The sequence below is a fragment of the Dasypus novemcinctus genome, chromosome 10, assembly GCF_030445035.2.
Source record: "Dasypus novemcinctus isolate mDasNov1 chromosome 10, mDasNov1.1.hap2, whole genome shotgun sequence".
NCBI classification, from domain to species: Eukaryota; Metazoa; Chordata; class Mammalia; order Cingulata; family Dasypodidae; genus Dasypus; species Dasypus novemcinctus.
In genome coordinates, this window is record NC_080682.1 from 77,664,147 (window position 1) to 77,686,674 (window position 22,528).

At 36.7% G+C, this 22,528-nt stretch overlaps 1 protein-coding gene across 42 annotated transcripts in view; it reads left to right on the plus strand.

Moving 5' to 3' along the window:
* SOX6 (SRY-box transcription factor 6) overlaps positions 1-22,528 on the plus strand; it is a 701,188-nt gene that overhangs the window by 479,468 nt on the left and 199,192 nt on the right. For all 42 annotated transcript variants that reach the window (XM_071218188.1, XM_071218196.1, XM_071218191.1 and 39 more), the window contains 2 exons: positions 2,790-2,962; positions 5,830-5,898. In XM_071218188.1, the coding sequence (XP_071074289.1) occupies positions 2,790-2,962; positions 5,830-5,898 (242 nt within the window). The remainder of the gene's footprint in view (positions 1-2,789; positions 2,963-5,829; positions 5,899-22,528) is intronic.

The following is a 22,528-nucleotide window of genomic DNA, read 5'->3' on the forward strand; positions in this document are numbered from 1 at the left end:
GAGGCTATTTTCTGGCAATGCTTTTTAGAGAATCATTTTAAAATAGCCTGAAAGATGTGAAATAGATGACTTTAGGCAGCTACTGATGACCTCTGCTGGCCTGGGCAATCCTCAGAATGTGATCTACTTTTTTCCCCAAGTTGATTTCATCAAACCTCAAAACATAATTTAAGGCAAGATTTTCTATATAGAGTTAAGCAACTTCATAAGAGCATTCTTAGATAATCTTTTATTTTTCTTAACAGAACCTGACTTTATTTAGGTAGCCTCACCATGACCTAAAGATTGTCTACTCTTTCAGCAACTCTGGCAGTTGTAGTTCTGTTGAGATGGCAAAGTTTTTGTTAATTAAATTGTTTTCTTTTAGGTGAAATATATGTATTCATGAGTTGGTCAATGTGATTCAGACTTGACGTTATTTCTGTTACTTAAGCATACACACTTACTATTAATTAAACAAAAATCCAGCATCACAGGTTTTAAATCCCTGTCTTTAAACCAGTAAATCTGAACAAATACAATGGGTACAGAAGAGACAAATGATCACACACACATGCACACTCACACAATTAGCTATGCATTTAGAGAATGTAAGCTATTGTATGGTGTAAATTAATTTCTCCTTAATTTGACACCGAACACACTCCATGATTTTATATGCAATTCACCCATTCAGGGAATTTTAGATTTGTTACATTAATATATTTCACTTTAACCTCATTTGTTATGTCATTCATAGCTATTGAAAACATGCATGTGCTCCTCAATTTTAAGTAAAATATAGTGACCATCTAACATGAGTACCTAAATCCTTAATTTTAAAATATTTGTTTCTAGTTTATTTTCTTCTTAAACATGTATCTTTTAAGTCAGATGCAAAAACTTATTTGGATGCCATTGAAAATATTAACAATTGAATAATTTGAATGGCATGATAATTTTTTAAAGTATGTTTTTATTTTTTATAAAGATACTTAGATTACATAAATGTTACCTATAAAAAAAATAGGGGATTTGCATATGCCCTGCTCCCCACACCTCCCACATTTTCCCACATTAATTACATCCTTCATTAATGTCACACATTCATTGCAATTGATGAACACATTTTGGAGCATCACCACTAAGCATGGATTATAGTTTATATTGTAGTTTATACTCTCTCCCACTCAATTCTGTAGGTTATGGCAAGATATATAATGACCTGTATCTGTCATTGCAGTGTCATTCAGGATGATTTCCAAGTCCTGAAAATGCCCCCATATTACACCTGTTTTTCCCTCTTCCTGCCTTCAGAACCTCCAGTGGCCACAGCCTCCACATCAATGATATAATTTCTTCCACTGGTAGAATCACAATAAGTCTATAAGTAGAATACTTATAGTAGTCTATAAGTCTATAGTAAGTCTACTTATTTCATAATTCATTCCCCACTCCTTCCATATCTGGTCATTATTCTTGATACATTATTTGTTCTCTCCTCAGTGGAATAAGTTTTCTAATATTATCCCACCGGTGAATACTTAAGGGATATTGACAGTTTTTTTCTTTTTCTTTTTTTTTAAAGACTCAGGTTGACATTAAGAGTCCCAAGGTAGCCCTAAATGTGATAGCTTCTCTGCTGACATCACTCTTATCTTGTGGCAATCATGTTAGCAAGTGCCAGCCAGCATCCTCTGAAGGCTCTCTTTCACCACTTAGAAAAGGGGTTACTACTAATTAAAATATTTTTAGTTTCTCAGGTTTTCCTGGTGTTTTCTGAGCCAATTTTTTTGGGGGGGAGAACTGGGGGAAGGAGATTAGGAGTTTCTCTTTTTACAATCTTTATCCCCTTTAGTGGTAGCATCTTTCTGAAAAGCTTTCATATCATACATCATTTCTTCATAATGAAACCTGTGTGTGTCAAATAGAGTCGACTGAAATTCTTATCTTATGCTTTAATTTAGAGTCACAAAAGGATTCTGTACCTTTTACTAGGAGGACTGTGCAATTTGCACATATAAAAAGACTGTTCAGCACCATCAGTGCATACCGTGTTTAGTGGCATCATTGTCATTAGCAGCTATCCTATGCATTTTTCAACCTCCAATGTGTTTTTACTCTTTAAAGACTGATAAATGAGAATGGGATGAGAAAGACCTCCAATCCACATAGCTGCCTTTAAGGATGACCTTGGGAACCTTAGTTTGATCCCCTCACAGGAAACAACAATCAGATGAAATCCTTTCTTACCTGAGGTAGTTTTGCTTCTCTGTTCTAACTTGTTCCATTGACCCCCAACTTCTGAGTTTCAGAGACAGATCTTTTCACAATAGAAACATTTTGTTAGGACAATTGTAAAATTCCTTAAATGACAATTATTAAGCACCTGCTATATCTTGTATACTGCGTTAATCACTGAGGATAGAGGTGCTTAGAATATTAATACAATCCATAGTTTCCAATCTTTGGTCCTAAATATCGTAAGTTACATAGCTTGATCAGATAGATTTTGGGGGGTGTGGTAAAAGGAAGTTCTGCTTTTTTTTTTTTTTTTTTTAAGAGTGAGAGGGAAGAGCAAGTGAGAATTTTATTGGTGACAATACTTGTTCTTTTCAGAGACAATAACCCTATCATTCATTCCATTGCTATAACTACTGGTGATATTCCTGCACTCATAATGGACTCCAGTTACTGCCTTTAGGTCTTCAAGTGTCTTGGGGTAGTCCCTTTCTAAATTATACCTCCTTTTCTCTAATTCATTTGCACATTCCTCAAACTTGTGAGATATCTTCTCGCTTCCATTTTAGGCACACCTGAAAGCCTGGCGGAAAAAGAACGGCAGCTCTCCACCATGATTACCCAGCTGATCAGTTTACGGGAGCAGCTCCTGGCAGCGCATGATGAACAGAAAAAACTGGCAGCCTCACAAATTGAGAAACAACGGCAGCAAATGGACCTTGCTCGCCAACAGCAAGAGCAGGTGAGCCCTGCAAAAAGAGCTGATGAATTGGAGATGTGGAATGTGCCAAGCACAGCAAGTAATCACGTTGGTTGGCTTATTTGACATAAGCTTTCCTAAAAAAGAAGGGAAAGGAGGCAAGGGAGGAAGAAAGGAAGAAAGGAAGGAAGGGGAGGGGAGGGAGGAAGAAAAGTAAAGGAAGAAGAGAATGAAGGAAGCTTTCTGGAAATCCAGGGTCTTTAAGAAAGCTGAGGGAATATGTTGAGGACAGAAAAAGCATCATAGCAACTGGGCATTGTGAATTAACTTGTTTCAGAACGTTTGAATTTGATTAATTACTAAGGGATATTTATTCACATAATCATCAGATATAATCCTAATATACTTTAACCATGAATAAGTCACTTCTCTTCCTGGGCCTCACTTTACTCATCCCAAAAAAGAGGTTCCTGATCTAGAAAAACTTTGAAAAATCTGTCAGCTCTCCGGTTCAACAGTTTTCTTTGACTTTAAAGCTAGGGTGGCCATACTTTTCAGTTTTCCCAGAGTAGCCCTGGTTTATGCCTGTTTACCAGGTAAATATTAATAACCCCCCTTTTGACATAGAAAAATTGTCATGGTTTGGATGATAAATTATATGGTCACTGCATTTATAACACAGATAGATCATTGAAAACAAATTAGCATGTTTCCTATAAAAACTTGATTTGATTGTCTTAGAAGTGAGAAAGAAGAAAAATAGCAAAGTTTAAATGTCTTTTAAATAAAAAAATAAAATCACATTCCTAAATATCCTTCTAGTCGCATAAGATTACATTAATTTAACAATGATCCTATAGAGTAGTCCTTTGTACTTTAGATCAGACACATCCAAATTAATGTGCAGTTTTTAGGAATCTGACATTATTACTGGAATTATCTTCTCAGTTTAAATGTATTTTATAGGAGTATATAGAGCAATATATGCTCTGTTGATTTTAATGAGTTATGACGTCTGGTATTTTATATGCTTGAATATTTGCCCACATGTAGGAATATGGACTCAGCCCCTAATGGAAAATAACATAAAGGAACACTGTAAAAAATCAGAAGTTAGAATGTCATTTAGCCATCCAGAGATGACACAGTAATTAACTATTGACACTTGTGAATAAGCTAGCACAAATTAATCTTGACACATTTGCAGACGAGTGATATCTTACAGTGAACACTTTGTAATTATATTTCAAAATGAAAATTAAATGACACTTAAAACTAGGTTGTCATGCTCAATGAAGCAAGCATGTAGCTCAACCGATAGGCAAATAAAATTCAGAATTTGAGCCACATGATGCTTATGTACCATGCTTCACTATGTCAGACTGATACATCTAGAGTATATGATAGTAATTGCACTGTAGTGTTTTGGATTCATTTCTATGCAGCACTTTATCATTTAGGAAGGACCATCAATATTAGACGACTAGTGGTGTTTCACTGGTTTGCTGAGAGTAAATAAATATTCAGAGGATCCAGCATCCATACCTAGAGCTGCAGAATGAATTGTCCATCTCTGATTTGAATAGTGACAAGCAGAGTGGGCCATCCCAACCTGATTAAATACTGTTTTCTTTTTTCCTATAAAGCTTTGGGAAGGAGTGGTCCCATTTCTCAAAATATAGCCTGTATTAGGGACAGCTTAACCATGGCTTCTAGCATGAGCCAGACACGACCAGAAGTCGTAAAACAACATCTGAGAGCAGTCCACCATGTTGTGATCTTGTGCTGAATAAAATGCGATTTGGATCTTTCCACCTGCTTCAGACTAGAGCACCAAAAAGGGTCAGCAAGTTCAGTTGGAGTCTGATCTACACACATTTCCAATTTCAACATTGCCCAATATTCTAGAATATTGGCTTTTGGGAATTGGAAAAAATAGGAAGAAAAGGTCATAACTCTTGTCTATAAGGCACCACTAACCCAAGTTCTTCCAAGTGCTCTCTGGTCTCCCAGTTTAGCAGGAGCATTCTCCTTGGCTCCAAGCTATAGCAGCTCAGCTTTTGAGGCAACAAGCAGTCCAGTGCTGATTCATGCTTTAGAATAAACACCATTATCCTAAGGAAGTTGTTTGCCTTCCTGATAGACAGATTCAGTCCTCAAAAGAGCTTGTGTTAAGTGGTTAATATTTCTTTTTATAGATCAGATCACATGCTAAGATGTTAAATCTGATTGCTGGATGAAGCAAGGGAATATAAAACTTGCATGTGGATCCTAAACTATTAAATTAACACATTACCCTCAAAAGGATAAATACATAAATTTTGAACTATAGTTTAACTTGTTTTAAATAATGATTTATACATCTTATGTAACATCAACAACAACAAAAAAGATTTATGACTTTTTGATGTATTTTTGGCATTCCTCTGAAAACATTTCTAAGTGTATCAGTTCTGAAAATCTTTGCCTCAGAAAAGCCCTGAACAAAGTAAGTGATAGAAAAGCTCTTTCCTGTCTTAACTTACAGATTTTAATTTTTATATCCAAATTAAGCTTCTTAGGAAAATGAAGCCAGAACTTTCTTGTCTCCATTCTCAAAGAATCAGATTTGCAAATTTCCATTCTTTCCAGGTAGATGACCAGTACGTAGACAGGTGAACTGCTCACAAATACAATTCATGGGGGGTAGTTTTCACATACAGATAAAGCTTTAGAGGTTAGCAGAGAGATGGCACTTGATTGAAATTTTTTCTTTTCTCCAACTTTCTGAATCTGCCTCTTTCATTTTATAGGAACTCTTTCACACAGAGATGCAGAAAAGGATTCTTGTAATATCAGGATAGATACCTGAGGTAATGGCAAAGATGTAAGCATTTCATTTTAACTTAATGAAACTTTATTTTCAATAGATTGCAAGACAACAGCAGCAACTTCTGCAACAGCAGCACAAAATTAATCTCCTGCAGCAACAGATCCAGGTCAGTATTTTTTATTACTGTGGTCTGATTATACTTATATACTTTCTTCCTTGAAAATGGAATTTAAAATGCTGCAAATGCACCCTTCTCTTATAAACAGCACCAATGGAATTTAAAATGCTGCAAATGCATCCTTCTCTTATAAACAACACCAGTAGAGTTATTTTTCAAGGATGTTATATACAATTGTATAGGAAGATGTAGGAAATATCAACTAGGTGGTGGTCTAAGCATTCTTCTCTGATGCGTAAGTGGAATGAACCTTTTTTTTTTCTTCTGCTATTTGCCTAACACAACCTAATAGAAACCTAGTTATTTCCAGGGTAGCATATAGATGCTGCTTTTATTGCCCCATACTCTCCGCTTGGTATTATGGGAAGAAGTTACTTTTGTTTTCTTGTTAGGGCTATCTGATGGGGCCAATTATGAAAAAAATCTTGTAACATGGGAAAAGGCTAGTAATGATTAATTTGTTCTTTAACAAATATTAACTGCATTCCTGTTGTGAGGTGTGCATTTTACTAGGTGCTGAGGGAAATAGAATAATGAATGAATAATAATCTTCTTTAAGGAGATTACCATATAAAATATGTTCAGTATATGTTACAGTATAGGATATGCATACTAAACAGTATAGAATATGTTTATGCATATCTATAACATAGTCTAAGGAATTCACTTTTTCTTGTGGTAGGGTAATAATACATAGATAGTAATTACAATGATCTGAGATGGGAAAATAATGGTCTGTCATTCCTTGAGAATCTAAAGTTTAGATATTTGATGGTTAATTTAACCAAAAGCTATTTAAGATAGGCAAGAGAAGTGACCTCCATTTCTGAATGGGGACCATAAGCATGTGATTTCTAGAAAGCTGTAGAATAAGGAACTGGTTGTCGGTAATTAATTCTTGGGAACACTGATCCTAGAGTTATATGTCTCCTAACAGAGACTGTTGTTTCTCGTGGTTGCTGTGACTGTTTTACAAGCTGCTGGAATCTGTGAATGTAGTTAGGCGAGATTCACTAAATTATATTATTCTCTAAATTATATTATTAAACCCCTCTCCTTGAGTTTGATATCACACCCTCCTGTATTTTTTAATCAGCAGTATAAAGTCATAGCTTCCTCTAACATTCTACTTCGTTGTGTATCAGTGACTTAAACGTAGATCTTCGCTTCATTTTGTTAATCATACTTAGTGTTCCAAGAGTAGTCATTGCTTTTTAAATACCTACGGATTTGTTGCCTGACCACTTCCTGTATATGATTTGGCTTTTTGTCCAGCTATCTTCAGTAGGAAGTTTTAGCCAGTTTTTATGGTTCTGATTCTATACATCATGTGCAAGTCTATATGTTTCAAAGTAAAGAGCCTACATATAGAAGAGATGGAATGTCCCTAGCATTTTTGACTGTCAGCCTTTACAATTAAGTCTTAGAATAATTTCTCATCCTGATATCTCTTTTATGAGTCACGCTGAGATCCCTAATTAAATAGCTGTCCAGGTGTTCCCTTGTTCTGCCCTTATTAGAATTTTTCATGTGTCTCCCACCATGAAGGTCAAGACTTTTAGCCTGTGGCTTCCTACATTTTTCTCTCAATCCCTCTTTAAGAACTCAGTAGGTGTTAAATAGTCTGATAATTTAGTTCTCTCTGTTTCTTCTATTTGCAAAGCAGGGTAAGCATTCCTTGAGATGTTCCCATATCAGTTACTTGTTATTACTGTTTTTACTACTCTTTATTGCTTATTTATATCTAGTATCTTTCCCGAAGTACAATGTTGTTTGTAATGACTGGCTATCCTACTTGATGTTTGACTGTGGAATTGAGTATAAAAAACAATCAAATAGGATCAGTGAACTTTCATGAAATATTTTCTATGATCTTTTAGTTATAGCTTAACTACATGAAATTGATATGATGTTTAGGGAACTAAAGAACATGGTCTTAAAATAGTACTTCATTGTACTGTTCAATGTCAAAAGATAGAAACAGTTCTTTCTAGTTTTCTAATAGAAGTTTAATTGCTTTTAAAATTCATGGTTATTTCTCATTATTTAAATTTTAAAACTCAAAGCTAATCAGCATTTGACCTCAGCAGTGTAAATTATAAAATAGTAGAGAGAACTCAAAATGTCAGCATTACATTCATTTTAGAAATATAGGACTCTTTGTAATAGGAATTCATATTTTAAAAAATAGCAGTAGCTTCCAGTCAACAATGTTGGTGACACAATACATTCCAGGGTTCTGTTCCCCTACAGAATTGTTGAACAACTAGCAAAAACTGGCAGAGTCATCTTCCTCAGAACTCTGGAAAATAGTTAGAGGTTGCAGTAACTGAGCCAGTGCTGAATAAAGAAAATGCAACTTAAAAAATACTGTAGGAGGGAAGTGGACTTGGCCCAATGGATAGGGTGTCCGCCTACCACATAGGGGTCTGCGGTTCAAACCCCGGGCTTCCTTGACCCGTGTGGAGCTGGCCCATGCGCAGTGCTGATCTGCGCAAGGAGTGCCCTGCCATGCAGGGGTGTCCCCCGCGTAGGGGAGCCCCATGCACAAGGAGTGCACCCCGTAAGGAGAGCCACCCAGCACAAAAGAAAGTGCAGCCTGCCCAGGAATGGCGCCGCATGCTCGGAGAACTGACACACCAAGATGATGCAACAACAACAACAACAAAACACAGATTCTGGGTGCTGCTGCTAAGGAGAGAAGCGGTCACAGAAGAACACACAGCAAATGGACACAGAGAGCAGACAACTGGGGGGGAGGAAGGGGAGAGAAATAAATAAATCTTTAAAAAAAAAGTACTGTAGGAGAAGCTCTTGGCTCCTTTGCTGGCCCCTCCACCACCCCCTCCCTGGCCCCCTGTGGCATAGCCTGGACTTGCATTGTGGGTTCCTGGCTCTGTTCTAGAAGGAGCAGAGTAACCCATATGCACATACTGCAGTGCCTGTATGTCAGTGCCAGTCTATTCAGTGGAAGCCTGAAAGACACAACCAGAAAACTCTCTGGCTCACCTACCCAGAACATACCCTGCAGGCAGAAGCAGCTGTGCAGACAGCTAAAGCAGTGTAAGAAACAATTAAGTCAAAGCAGCCTGGATAAAAGGATTATCTGCTTTAAGTCATACAATAGAGTATCTGGGACGGGAGGAAGTTTCTTTCATAGGGAATAGAGAGGACATTTATATTCCTATAAAAGGAGGACTTCCTAAAGCTCAGCAAGCACACACCTATGACAAGGACACAGGCTCAGAAAAGATGGAGAGGACTCTGCACTTCATATTCACCTTTGGCTAATCTAATTAATAGGAGTTTTAAACTCAGAAGGAAAGCTCCAAACAATATAGAGTTAATTTGCAAAGACTGTAAAAAGTGTCTCTTACTTTGGTTTGTTTGTTTGTTGTTAGCTCCTACAACTCAAGGAAATCTCTGTCATATAACTAGCTGAATACAAACTTAAGGAATAGACAGCCCAGGGACTAAATCCTAGAGTTTACATAAAATATTAAAATTTACAGTTTGTTGGGAAATGGATGTGGCTCAAGCAGTTGGGCACCTGCCTACCACATGGGAGGTCCTGGATTTGGTTCCCAGTGATTTCTGAAGAAGATGAGCAAGACAGTGAGCTGACATGACAGGCTGGCATGGTGAGCTGATACAACAAGATGACACAACGAGGAAACACACGAAACACACAAGCAGGCAACAGAGGTGACTGAAGCAATTGGGCACCTCCCTCCAACATGGGAGGCCCCAGGTTTTGTTCCCAGTACCTCCTAAGAAGAAGATGAGCACACAACAAACAGACATGGAGAGCAGACAGCGGGGGGGGGGGGGGGGGGAGGGGGATAATAAATCTTAAAAAAAAATGTGTGCAATAAAAGATTACAAGATAAAAAAGAATCAGTAACTGCCTATACAAAGGAATAGGATAAAAAACAGACACCATCCATGAAGAAGAACAGACTTTGGACAAAAATGTAAATAAAACAATCCTCAATATACTCACGGAGATAAAGGAAAATACAGAAGAAGAATTAAAGAATATCAGGAAAACCATGAGTGAACAATATGAGAATCTCAGTGAAGAGATAGAAATATTTTTTTTAAAAAAGAGATAGAGAGGCAGTGGACTTGGCCCAGTGGTTAGGGCATCTGTCTACCACATGGGTGGTCTGCTGTTCAAACCCCAGGCCTCCTTGACCCGTGTGGAGCTGGCCCATGCGCAGTGCTGATGTGCGCAAGGAGTGCCATGCCATGCAGGAGTGTCCCCTGTGTAGGGGAGCCCCACGCACAAGGAGTGTGCCCTGTTAGGAGAGCTGCCCAGTGCGCAAGAAAGTGCAGCCTGCCCAGGAGTGGCGCCACACACGTGGAGAGCTGACACAACAAGATGACGCAACAGAAAGAAACACAGATTCCTGTGCCGCTGACAACAACAGAAGTGGACAAAGAAGACACAGAGAACAGACAACTGGGGTGGGGGGGTGGGAAAGGGGAGAGAAATAAATAAACCTAAAAAAAAAAAAAGAAATACTGAAGTTGAAGACCTCAATAGCTAAGAATTTTAATAGCACTTTGAAGCTGGCAGAAGAAAAAGCTTCGTGAACTCAAAAACAAGGCAATTGCTATGATGCAGGTTGAGAGGCAAAAGAAAAAAGAATGACAAAAGTGAGAAGAGCCTATGACACCTATGTGACACCATGAAACATAGCAGTATACACATTATGGGAGTCCCAGAAGGAGAAGAAAGAGATAAAGGGGCAGAAGGAATATTCAAAAAAATAGTGGCAGAAAACGTTCCAAATTCATGGAAAGACATGAATAAGCACATTCAAGATGCCCGGTGAGCCCCAAACAGGATAAAACTCAAAAAGAACCATATACTCAGACACATAGAGGCCATCTGTTGAATGCCAGGGACAAGGAGAGAGTTCTGAAAACTGCAAGAGAAAAGCAATGTGTATGTATAATAAGTTTAATGCCAATTTTTCATCAGAAACCATGGAGGCAAGACGGCAGTGTGATGAAATACTTAAAAAGCGGAAAGAAAACAATTGTCAACCAAGAATTTTATATCTGGTGAAACTGTCTTTCAAATATGAGGGCAAGATTAAGGCATTCCCAGATAAACAAAAGCTGAGGGAGTTTGTCATCACTTGATCTGCCCTACGGCAGTGCTAAAAGGAGTTCTTTAGCCTGAAAGGGAAGGACACTAAACAATGGCCCAAAGTGTCATAAAGAAATAAAGACCTCCGGAAAAGGTAACCATGTGAGTAATGCCAGTATTATTGTATTGTAGTTTTTGGTATGTAACTCCACTTTTTACTTCTTACAGAATCTAAAATGTAAATGCCTACAAATTAAAGATAAATCCATGTTTTGGGGCATACAATGTATAAAGATATAATTTGTTTGTAACAAGTACAACAAAGAGGTGAGGTGGAGGTGTATAGGAATAGTACGCTATTAAAGTTAAGTTGGTATCAAATCATAAGTGGTTGTTAATAGATTAAGGCTATTAAATTTAGGCCCCATAGAGAGTACAAGGAAAAATACCTGAAAAATACATACAGAAGGATATGAGAAGGGACTCAAAATAGTATACTACAGAAGTCAAGTAAATATGAAAGTATATGTTAATGGAAGAATTGAAGGACAAAAAGCTATAAGACATACAAAGAGAAAATAGCAAAATGTCAGAAGAAAATCCTGCATTATTAGTAGTTACCTTAAATGTAATTGGATTAAACTCTCTAGGCAAAAGGCAGCGATTCGCAGAATGGGTTTGAAAAACCATGACCCAACTATATGCTGTTTTCAAGAGACTTACATTAAATTCAAAAACACAAGTAGGTTGAAAGTGAAAGGATGGAAAAAATATATACCATACAAATAATAAACAAAAGAGAGCTGTGTTTACTATGCTAATATCAGATAAAATAGACCTTAAGTAAAAAACAATTATGAGGGACAAAGAGGGTCACTACTGCACATATTAATTAGTAAAGGGGCCATTTTAATAAGAAGACACTAAAATTATAAATATATATGTACCTAATAGCAGAAACCCAAAATATGTGAAGCAAATACTGATAATATGAAGGGAGAAATAAATGGTTCTACCTTAATAGTAGGAGACGTCAGTAAAAATCACTTTAAATAATGAATAAAACATATAGTCAGAATATCAGTGAGGAAATAGAAAACTTGAATGATAGTATAAACCAGCTAGACCTAACAGACATATGCAGAACCCTTTACCCAGCACCAATGGAATACACTTATTTAGTGCACATGAATCATTCTCCAAGATAGACCATAAGTCAGACAATAAAGAAGTCTCAATGTGTCCCCAAATATTGAAATTATTCAATGTTTCTTCTACTGAAATGGAATGAAGTGAAAAATCAATAATAGAGGGAGAAAAGAAACTTTTAAAATATATGGAAACTGAACAACACATTCCTCTACAACCAATGGGTCAAAGAAGAAATCACCGGGCAAATTAGGAAATATCTTGAGGTAAATGAAAAGAAAAACACAACATCATGAAACTTATGGGGTGCAGAAAGGGCAGTACGGAGAGAGCAACTTATGGCTCTAACTATTTACATTAAGAAAAGAAGAAAAATCTCAAACCAGAGACCTAACCTCACATTTGGAAGATCTAGAAAAAGAGCAAACTAAACCCAAAGCAAGCAGAAGGAAGGAAATAACAATTAGAGCAGAGATAAATGAAACAGAATAAAAATAATAGGATCAATTAAACCAAAAGTTGGTTCTCTGAATAGATCAGTAAAATAGACAAACCTTTAGCTAGACTGAAAAAATATGTAGAAATTAAAGGTGGTGGAGCATTACTACCAACCCCACAGAGATAAAAAGGATTATAAGAGGATACTATGACCAATTGTATACCAACAATTTAGGTAACCTTTATGAAAAGGAAAATCCTCAGAGAGGTATAATCTATGTACACTGACTCAAGAAGAAGCAGATAATACCATCTGACCAATAGCAAGTAAAAAGATTGAATCAATTATTAAAAACTTTCCAACAAGAAAAGTCCCAGACCAGATAGCCTCACTGGTGAATTTTACCAAAGGTTCCAAAAAGAATTAGTACTAATCCGGCTCAAATTCTTCAAAAATGGAAGAGAAGGGAATATTTCACAACTTGTTTTATGAGACCAAGTTACTGTAAAACCAAAGGTAGAAAAATATAGCTCAAGAAAGAAAATTATAGACCAATATCCCTTATGAATATAGATGCAAAAATCCTCAAAAAACACTAGCAAATAGAATATAATGGCCCATTAAAAGAATTAGGTACCATCATTAAGTGGGATTTATCTCAGGTATGCAAAGTTGGTTCAACATAAGAAAATCAGTTAACATAATATACCACATTGATAAAACAAAAAGACAGTAAACACATGATCATCTCAATTGACACAGAAAAGGCATTTGAAAAAGTCCAGCACTCGTTCTGACAAAAACACATAAAATAGGAAGAGAGGGAAATTTCCTCAATTTGTTAAAGGGCACAAATGAAAAATATACAGTTAACATCATACTCAGTGATGAAAGACTAAACTTTCTGCCTAAGCTCAAGAATAAGACAAGGATACCCACTGTCATCACTGGATTCAACATTGTATTGGAAGTTCTATAAAGAGCAATTAGTCAAGAAAAAGACATAAAAACCATCCAAATTGGAAAGAAAGAAGCAAAACTTTCCCTATTTACAGATAACAGGATCTTATATGTAGAAAATCCTGAAAAATTCACAACAAAGCTCCTAGAGCTCAGACAAATTCAGCAAAGTGGCAGGGTACAAGGTTCATATGTAAAAATCAGTTGTGTTTGTATACGGTAGTTGTGAATCATCTGAAGCTGAAATCAAGAAAAAATTCCATTCCCAATAGCAATTAAAGGAATTAAATATTCATGAGTAAGTTTAACCAAGGATGCAAAAGACTTGTACACAGATTACAAACTACCAGGTCAGATGGCCCCTCTTTGGAACTGGTGTTTATGTGTGACGAATCTGGACTCAGATGGGATCTCTCTTCATAAGACTTTCATGCTAATGTGCTGGAGGTGCAGTTAGTGTCGGGGTTTAAGATATATTTAGGGGATTTGAATCTCTGGACTGACAATGTGATAGCCAGGTCCTGAGCCTCAACAGACTCCAGCACCTACAATCTGACTTATTGGGCTCACCACACTCAGCTAAGATGGAGTTGAAGAAGGACAACCACCACACCATGGAGCCTAGAGTGATTACAACTGAAAGTGGGAGGATTGCATCCAGAATCCAGGTGGAATCTGAGCCTCCTCTTGACATAGAGGTGCAATGGACACAACCAATCCAATGTCCACATAGAAAAGGTGGCATTGGATTGAGAAAAGTGGACATGATGGCTGATGGGTATGGGGAAAGGCAGGAAGAGATGAGAGGTGGAGGCGTTTTGGGACATGGAGCTGCCCTGGATGGTGCTTCAGGGGCAATCACTGGACATTGTAAATCCTCACAGGGCCCACTGGATGGAATAGGGGAGAGTGTGGGCCATGGTGTGAGCCGTTGACCATGGGGTGCGGGGGTGCCCAGAGATGTACTTGCCAAATGCAATGGCTGTGTCATGATGATGGGAGGGAGTGTTGCTGGGGGGGGGGGGGGAGAGGTGGGGTGGGGGTGGTAGGGTTCAATGGGACCTCATATATATATATTTTTAATGTAATATTATTACAAAGTCAATAAAATAAAAATAAAATAAAATAAAAATAAATAAAAGAAATCAAAGAAGCCCTTAATAAGTGGAAGTACATTCTGTATTCATGGCTTGGAAGACGAAATATTAAAATGTCAATTCTATCCAAAGCAATTTATGAATTCAGTGCAATCCCAATCAAAATTCCAATTCCAAAAGTTTTTTTGCGTAAGTGGAAAAAACAGTCGTCAAATTAATATGGAAAGGAAAGGGAGCCAAAATATCCAAAACCATCTTGAGAAAGAACAAAGTTGGAAGACTCAAATGTCCCACTTTTAAAATTTATTACAAAGTTATGGTAATCAAAACAGCATGGTACTAGCCCAAGGACAGACATATAGACTAATGGAATCAAACTGAGCGTTCAAAAATAAACCTTAACATCTATGTCCAGCTAATTTTCAACAAAGGTACCAAGACTACTCAATGGGGGGAGATTAGTCTTCAACAAACAGTCCTGGGAAAACGGTTTATCTATAAGTGAAAGAATGAATCCATCATATACTGAAAGTAACTCAAAATGGATCAAAGATTTAAATATAGGAACCAAAACTATAAAACTCCTAGAAAAAAAACATATGGTAGCATCTTCAGGGCCTTTTATTAGGCACAAGCAAGAAAAGAAAAATATATTTGAATGGAACTTCATAAAAATTTTAAAAAAGAACATACATCAATGGATTCTATGGTGGAAGTAGAAAGACAACCTACAGAATGGGAGAAAATATTTGGAAACCATCTATCTGATAAGAATCTGATATCCAGAATATATAGAAAACTCCTACAAGTCTAAAACGAAAAGACAAAATAGACAACAACAACAGGGAAGTGGACTTGACTCAATGGATAGAGTGTCTGCCTACCACATGGAATGTCCAAGGTTCAAACTCAGGGCCTTCTTGACCCATGTGGAGCTGGCCCATGCACAGTGCTGATGCTTGCAAGGAGTGCTGTGTCATGCAGGGGTGTCCCCCGCATAGGGGAGCCCTACACGCAAAGAGTGCACCCCATAAGGAGAGCCACCCAGCACGAAAGAAAGCTCAGCCTGGCCAGGAGAGGTGCCGCACACACGGAGAACTGATGCGGCAAGATGATGCAACAAAAAGAGACACAGATTCCTGGTGCCACTGAAGAATAGAAGTGGACACAGAAGAACACACAGCGAATGGACACAGAGAACAGACAACTGGGGCAGGGGCGGGGAAGGGGAAGGGAATAAATAAAAATAAATCTTTAAAACAAAATTACAAAATGGGCAATAGACTTGAATAGACATCACTCAAGGAAGATATATATGACAGATTGAAGTTCATTTTTGAATTCCAAAAGATTATGTATTGTTCAACTAATCTATTCCCATAGGTGTGGCACCCTTTATATTAGATTCACTTTAGATCACTTGATTAGATTGCTTTTGATTGGACTGTGTCAGTGAGGCATGACTCAAGTTGGGTCTCTACCCTCTTGCTGGGTCTTATTAAACAGAGATACACAGAGAGAGACACAGAAAAAGGAAGCTGCCGTCTTGGTCCTGCCATGTGAAAGAAAAGAGAAAGTAGAGAGGGAGAGAGGACTCCAGGTTTGCCTACAGCTGTAGAAAGGAAGGGAGGCACCAAAATGCTGAGAAAGGTCCTGGAGTTTGGAATCAGCAGAGCACAGAGGTACGGAAAGAAGCCCCCAAGGGGCTGGGCCCATGGACAAGCTCAAGAGTGAAGAGATGAACCATATGCCTGATAGCCCACAGCTAAACTTGGGGAAAAGTTGGAGCAGCAAGACTGAGGGAGGAGGCGGGAAAAGAGACAAGCCCTATGCCTGGTTGCCCACAGCTGAGATCCAGGAGATAGTAGATTCCGAAATGGAAGGTAGAGACTTCAGCAGAGATTAGCCACCATCTTGCTTCACCATGTGGCAGGACACCAGGATCACCAGCAGCTGACTTTGGTGAGAAAGCATCTCTGCTGATACATTGATTTGAACATTTCATGGCCTCAGTACTATATGCTTTTCTACTAAATAAAATTCCTATTTTATTTTATTTTTTAACCTTTTTTTTTGTCTTTATTTTTTTTAATGTTACATTCAATAAAATTCCTATTTTAAAAGGTAACCCATTTCTGGTACTTTCCATAGGCAGCCCTTTAGCAAGCTAAGACGATATACAAATGGTCAGAAACACTTGAAAAGATGTTAACATCATTAGCTATTAGGGAAATTGAAATCAAAACCACAATGAGATACCATTTTACAACTAATAGAATGTCTACTACTAAAATAAGTTGGAAAATTTTAAGTGCTAGAGAGATGTGGAGAAATAGGAACACTCTTCATTGTTAGTAGGGATGTAAAATGGTGCAGCCACCGTGGGAAATAGTCTGGTGTTTCCTCAGAAAGTTAAGTATATAATTACTATATGATCTGTGAATTCCCCTTCTAGGCATATACCTAAAAGAATTGAAAGCAGAAATTTAAACAAATATTTAAACACTGATGTTCGTGGCATTATTCACAGTTGCCAAAAGATGGAATTAACCCAAATGTCCATCAACAGATGAATGACTAATCAAAATGGTCTACACATACAATGGAATATTACTCAGCTGCGAAAAAGAATGAAGTTCTGATACATGTAACAAGTTGGATGAAACTTAAGGCATCATGTTCAGTGAAATAAGGCAGACAGAAAATGACAAATATTGTTTTATATCACTGATATGAAATAATTAGATAAGCAAATTCACAGAGTTAGTAACTAGAATACTGATTGCCAGGCACCAGGGTGGGGAAAGTAAATAAGGAGTTAACATTTAAGTGGCATGGCTTTTATGTTTGGGGTGATGGGAAAGTTTTGGTAATGGATGGTGGTGATGGTAGCACAACACTGTGGATGTACTTAAGATAAGTTATAAATGTGAATGTGAAATTTTAAGTTATGTAGATGTTACTAGAAAATTTTTTTTTAAACTTTGGACTTTACCACACAAACTGTGAACTCTAATGTAAATTATAATTGTTAGTATATAAATTATAGTTATTAGTGTAATTATAATAACATTGTTTCATCAAGTATAACCCCACTAATGCAAATTGTTAATAGGGAAAACTGCATGTGTAAGGGGAAGTATGTGGGAACTCTATTTTCTCCATGATTTTTCTGTAAACCTACAACTTGTTGAATAAAAAAAAGAGGAAGCAATAAGAACTGTATATTAGTTCATTTTCTCCTGAGCTGCTACTTTATTGCGCATCTTGCCAGTAATTATGTTATCGGTATGAGGCTATTAAAAGAATTTGCAAATGCTGAGAAATTCTTCCTCCTTACACAAAACATATTCATCCCTGACACTAACAAAGCAGGTATTTGATATTCAGACTCTTTAAATTATTTTTTTGGATGTGGGATGGATTAGCTATATTTTCAAATATGGATTGTGACAAGCCATAAGTGTGATCAAATTGAAGAGAGAGATTACTGTTGGGATAATTTTAATATAATTTTTAAGCAAATATGAGATTTTAAAGAATGCTTCAAACATTTTTCTATCAGGAAAAAAGAGCATTCTCCCATTTGAAAATAAATCAGAACCAAGAATAAAAACAGATGATTAAAACAAAGCCCAACTTCTTTCTAAAAACAAATACAAGCAAAAATAATTGGAACAAGTATGATTTGTTTCTTTTTAAAATCTTGAGTCCTAGAATTTATTGTCTAAAATTGTCAGCAAGTTTAAACCATGGCATTTGACTATGGGTGATAAGTATCAGATGGTTACATTCAGGATAGTCTTTGCTTATATTTCAGAATGCTGGATTTTAATTATTACTTTTTAAAATTTGCATGTTTTAATAGAAAGAAGTAGAAAAGTATACAACATCTTGAAGAACCGAACACAAATATATCTAGACCTATTATAATAGAAAGGAAAACCTCAGTGGTTTGTCCAAATTGAAAAATAGGGTTTTTCATTCGATATAGGAAAGGACATGATTAAGATGGTATTGTAACAATTTCCATGTTTATTTTATTTTCAATCATTCAAAGTTTATACATACAGATAAAAATAGTTTCATTTATATTATGTTTTTCTTCCTCAAATATTTGTAACATAATTTTGCCTTGGCAAATCTTAAAGTTTTAAAGAGCTATTTCTAAGACCATGGGTTCTTAACCTTGTTTGTTCCAGGGACCCCTTTGCCAGTCAGGTGAAAACCATGGACCCCTTCTCAGAATGTAGCAGCAGATAGTTTTATGACACTCAACTAGCATGGGTCTAACAACTACTGTAATTTCGAAGCATGGATGAGTGTGAGCAATTTTTCAAGATATGCAACAATTGTAATGTGATATGAAATGAATATTACTGCAATTTATTGCATACATTCATAAGGAAGGAAATGTTAGATTTCAGTTAGAGGTCAGAGAAAATAAAGATAGTAAGTTGATTTTTTTCAGTTCAAGCTCATGGGCCCCCTGAAATCTGTGGATCCCTGGTTAAGAACCCCTGATGTCAGCCATATTGAAACAGTATAAGGAATGATTTTTTTTTTAAAGATTTATTTTTATTTATTCTCTTCCCCCCTCCCCCTGTTGTCTGCTCTCTGTGTCTATTTGCTGCGTGTTCTTCTTTGTCCGCTTCTGTTGTTGTCAGCGGCACGGGAATCTGTGTCTCTTTTTGTTGTGTCATCTTGTGTCCTCTCTGTGTGTGTGTGGAATCATTCCTGGGCAGGCTGCACTTTCTTTCATGCTGGGCGGCTCTCCTTATGGGTGCACTCCTTGCGCCTAGGGCTCCCCTACACAGGGGACACCCCTGCGTGGCAGGGCACTCCTCGCGCACATCAGCGCTGCACATGGGCCAGCTCCATACAGGTCAAGGAGGCCCGGGGTTTGAACCACGGACCTCCCATGTGGTAGACGGACACCCTAACCACTGGGCCAAGTCTGCTTCCCTATAATGAATGATTTTATGAATTATTTTTATATTTTGATGAGTTAGTTTTTAATATTTAAAAAATCAGGTGAATTTTAAATAATTATAAAAATGCTTCAACATTAATGTGTATTAGGAGGCTGCTTAGTGAATTCAAATCCTTTTGTTTGTACTTACAGGAAAATGGTGGTTCCTCTAATTTTTTACATATTAAGTAATTAACCTCTTCCCTCTACAAGGTGCTCAGAAAAAGTTAGACAATTTTGATATTTCCAGGACATAAGTAGTACACTTTGTATCAGTCTATGGAAGGCAAAACTAATAATAGATAATGGAATATGGATCCTTGGAGTTGGGAGTGTTAATTCTTATGTTGTAATTCTAAAGGGCAGATAACTGCTTCAATAATCTTGTCCTCTTCCCATTCATTGCACTGTAGTATCCTAGCCAATCTTTTGAAACATATTGTTTACAAGTGTTATATTAGCTAATAACCAAAATCCACTTTTAATCCATAGGGCAGTTGTAAAGAGATCAAAGTATATTTATGGTATTTTAATCAACTATATTAGTATAAGTCTATTCTAAGCAAAACAGATAATATTTTATAAATCCTGGTTTATTGATTCATTCATATAGTTATTCATTTAACCTCATTTGACCATGTCATGGTTTTGTTTCTAGAGACGATATTCTTCATAGCCACACTATACCACATTCTTTGATTTCTATAGCATGTCAACAGGAACAAATTTAATGATGGTGTTTTGTGGCTTCAACTTAGTCTTTGCAAGAAAATTCATCTCATTAAAATATCTCCTGTGAGAAACTTACATTTTCCAGACATGAATGGTGTTATCCAATTATTCATGTCTCTTCAGACCACAAATTTAGAGTTTTTCAAGTGGCTCTTGTATTGTGTGCTGCTATACAGGCAGTGTGTGTCCTCACTATTGACTGAACAAAATAGTCTCTTAAAAATGGACTGGCTGGTTAGAATTTTTTGGGGCATTTGGCTTTCTGGACCAGGACCAATGATTCAGTCAATGCATATACATATACCTTTTGGGCATAACTGTGAGATTTGAAATTTTTATCTCTTTGTTTTCTTATGAATAATATTCAATGTCTATTGTCTGTGCCTCATCATTTATTACATGCATATGATGGTAAACTCAGTCTGTGGAAGGCCTAAACAAATGCTATTGCTTCTTTACAGAACTCTGTTTTATCTGAAAACTTTCTCCTTTAAATGTTATAATACATGTAATACTTTTTCCCAGACCAAGTATTTTCTTCTTCACTGAAACTTCATCTGTTCTAAAGAGTGTATGAATATTTTTCATATATAGTTTTGTGTTTTCATTATAATATATTCCTTTGTGCTATTAGTGGATTTTTGTGTTTGTGCATGTATTTGTCACATGATAGAACACTATTAAATGTGTGTTCTTTTTTCCTGCCTGGTAAACAGAAGAGGTGCTAATATTGTAAGCAAGAAAGTGATTAAATGGAACAATTTGAGATGTATTCACACATTTAAAGGAGGTAACTTTGCCTTTGTTTCTTTTAATATAATTAAAGGCATTTCAGGTATCTGCTGAGCAGAATAAGGACTACCTTTTTATGTGAAGTAGTTGTCTAAAGATCAGAAATAATTACTTTGCACATTAGCCTTCATGGCCTGCATGACCTGGTTAATTAATTTTTTGCTAGGATAATAATAATAGAAATATATTTGAAGATATGCATCATAATTGAGAATCTAATTGACCTCTAATTTTAAGAGCTGGTCCTTCCATTTATTGTCTTTTGAAGATGGCTAGAGCAGCCAACACAAAGACAGAGAAAAAGTCAGGAACTGTCTTCCAGTCTCATTTAGTCCCTCTGTCTTAGGTTGTACCATTTTGTTAATTTTATTTAGCTTTGATTAACAAAAAGCAATTACAGTGCTCCTGTTTTGGTTCTAGTGAATATTCCTTTTTTGTGTGTTATTGATCAGGGAGAGGATCTCCTTCCAGCAGCCTCTGACAGGACCAAATAAACTCATTGAAAGTCATTTGATATTCTATTGGCACTATGCAAGTATCTGATATTCCCTTGCTATGAAATAAGGGCTATAAACAAAGCTTAGAAGTCTGGGATTAGTCCCCAGCTTCAGCAAGCCCTTAAAATATTTTGTAATTCTATCTTCAGTCATGAATAAGCCAGGAAAAACAGACCCTCTCTCCTCTTTCGATTTCTCTGCTGTGTATGCTGCTTTTAATTGCCCACAGGCAGGCTGTTGTGATCTTTGGAAGTTTAAAACCAAGATAAAAATGCAAATCTAATTATTTCTTTTATGTAATCTAATTAACTTTTTAAGTAATGATAGATACTCTATAGCTTGCTTCAAACATTTTAATAATGAAGTTTCTAGATTATAAAGAATAGGTAAAGCTGCTGTAATACAAGAATAGAAAGGGCCATAACAAATGAAAATATAAATTCTTATGGGTTACAAACTCCATGTTAATCAATCACACTAGACTGTTTATTGGAGTTGCAGTGGATCTAGATATAAGAAGAAGTGACACCTGACCAGATCCCATGAGCTGCTGAATTATCAATCAGCTTGCTACCTGTTTTCCAAAAGTGGCCTTATGGCAAAGATCTCAATTAGGAGACCAATACCTGATAGCAAATCTCATTTCATGCACTGTACTTCACCTTATCCAATCACCTCTATGTGACCTTTCCTTCTCTAACTTATCTACTTGTGCTTATATCTTAGACCCTATTACCCATCTTTTGCCCAAATAATTGAAACTAAAAGTTCAGGGAAACCAAAGTCTGTGCTTATTTCTGGGATTAATGAAAGTGGGAGAGTGCCTTCCTCTGCAGAGGCAGGGTGGTGTGCAGTGGAGTGGAACTGAAGATCAAAGTG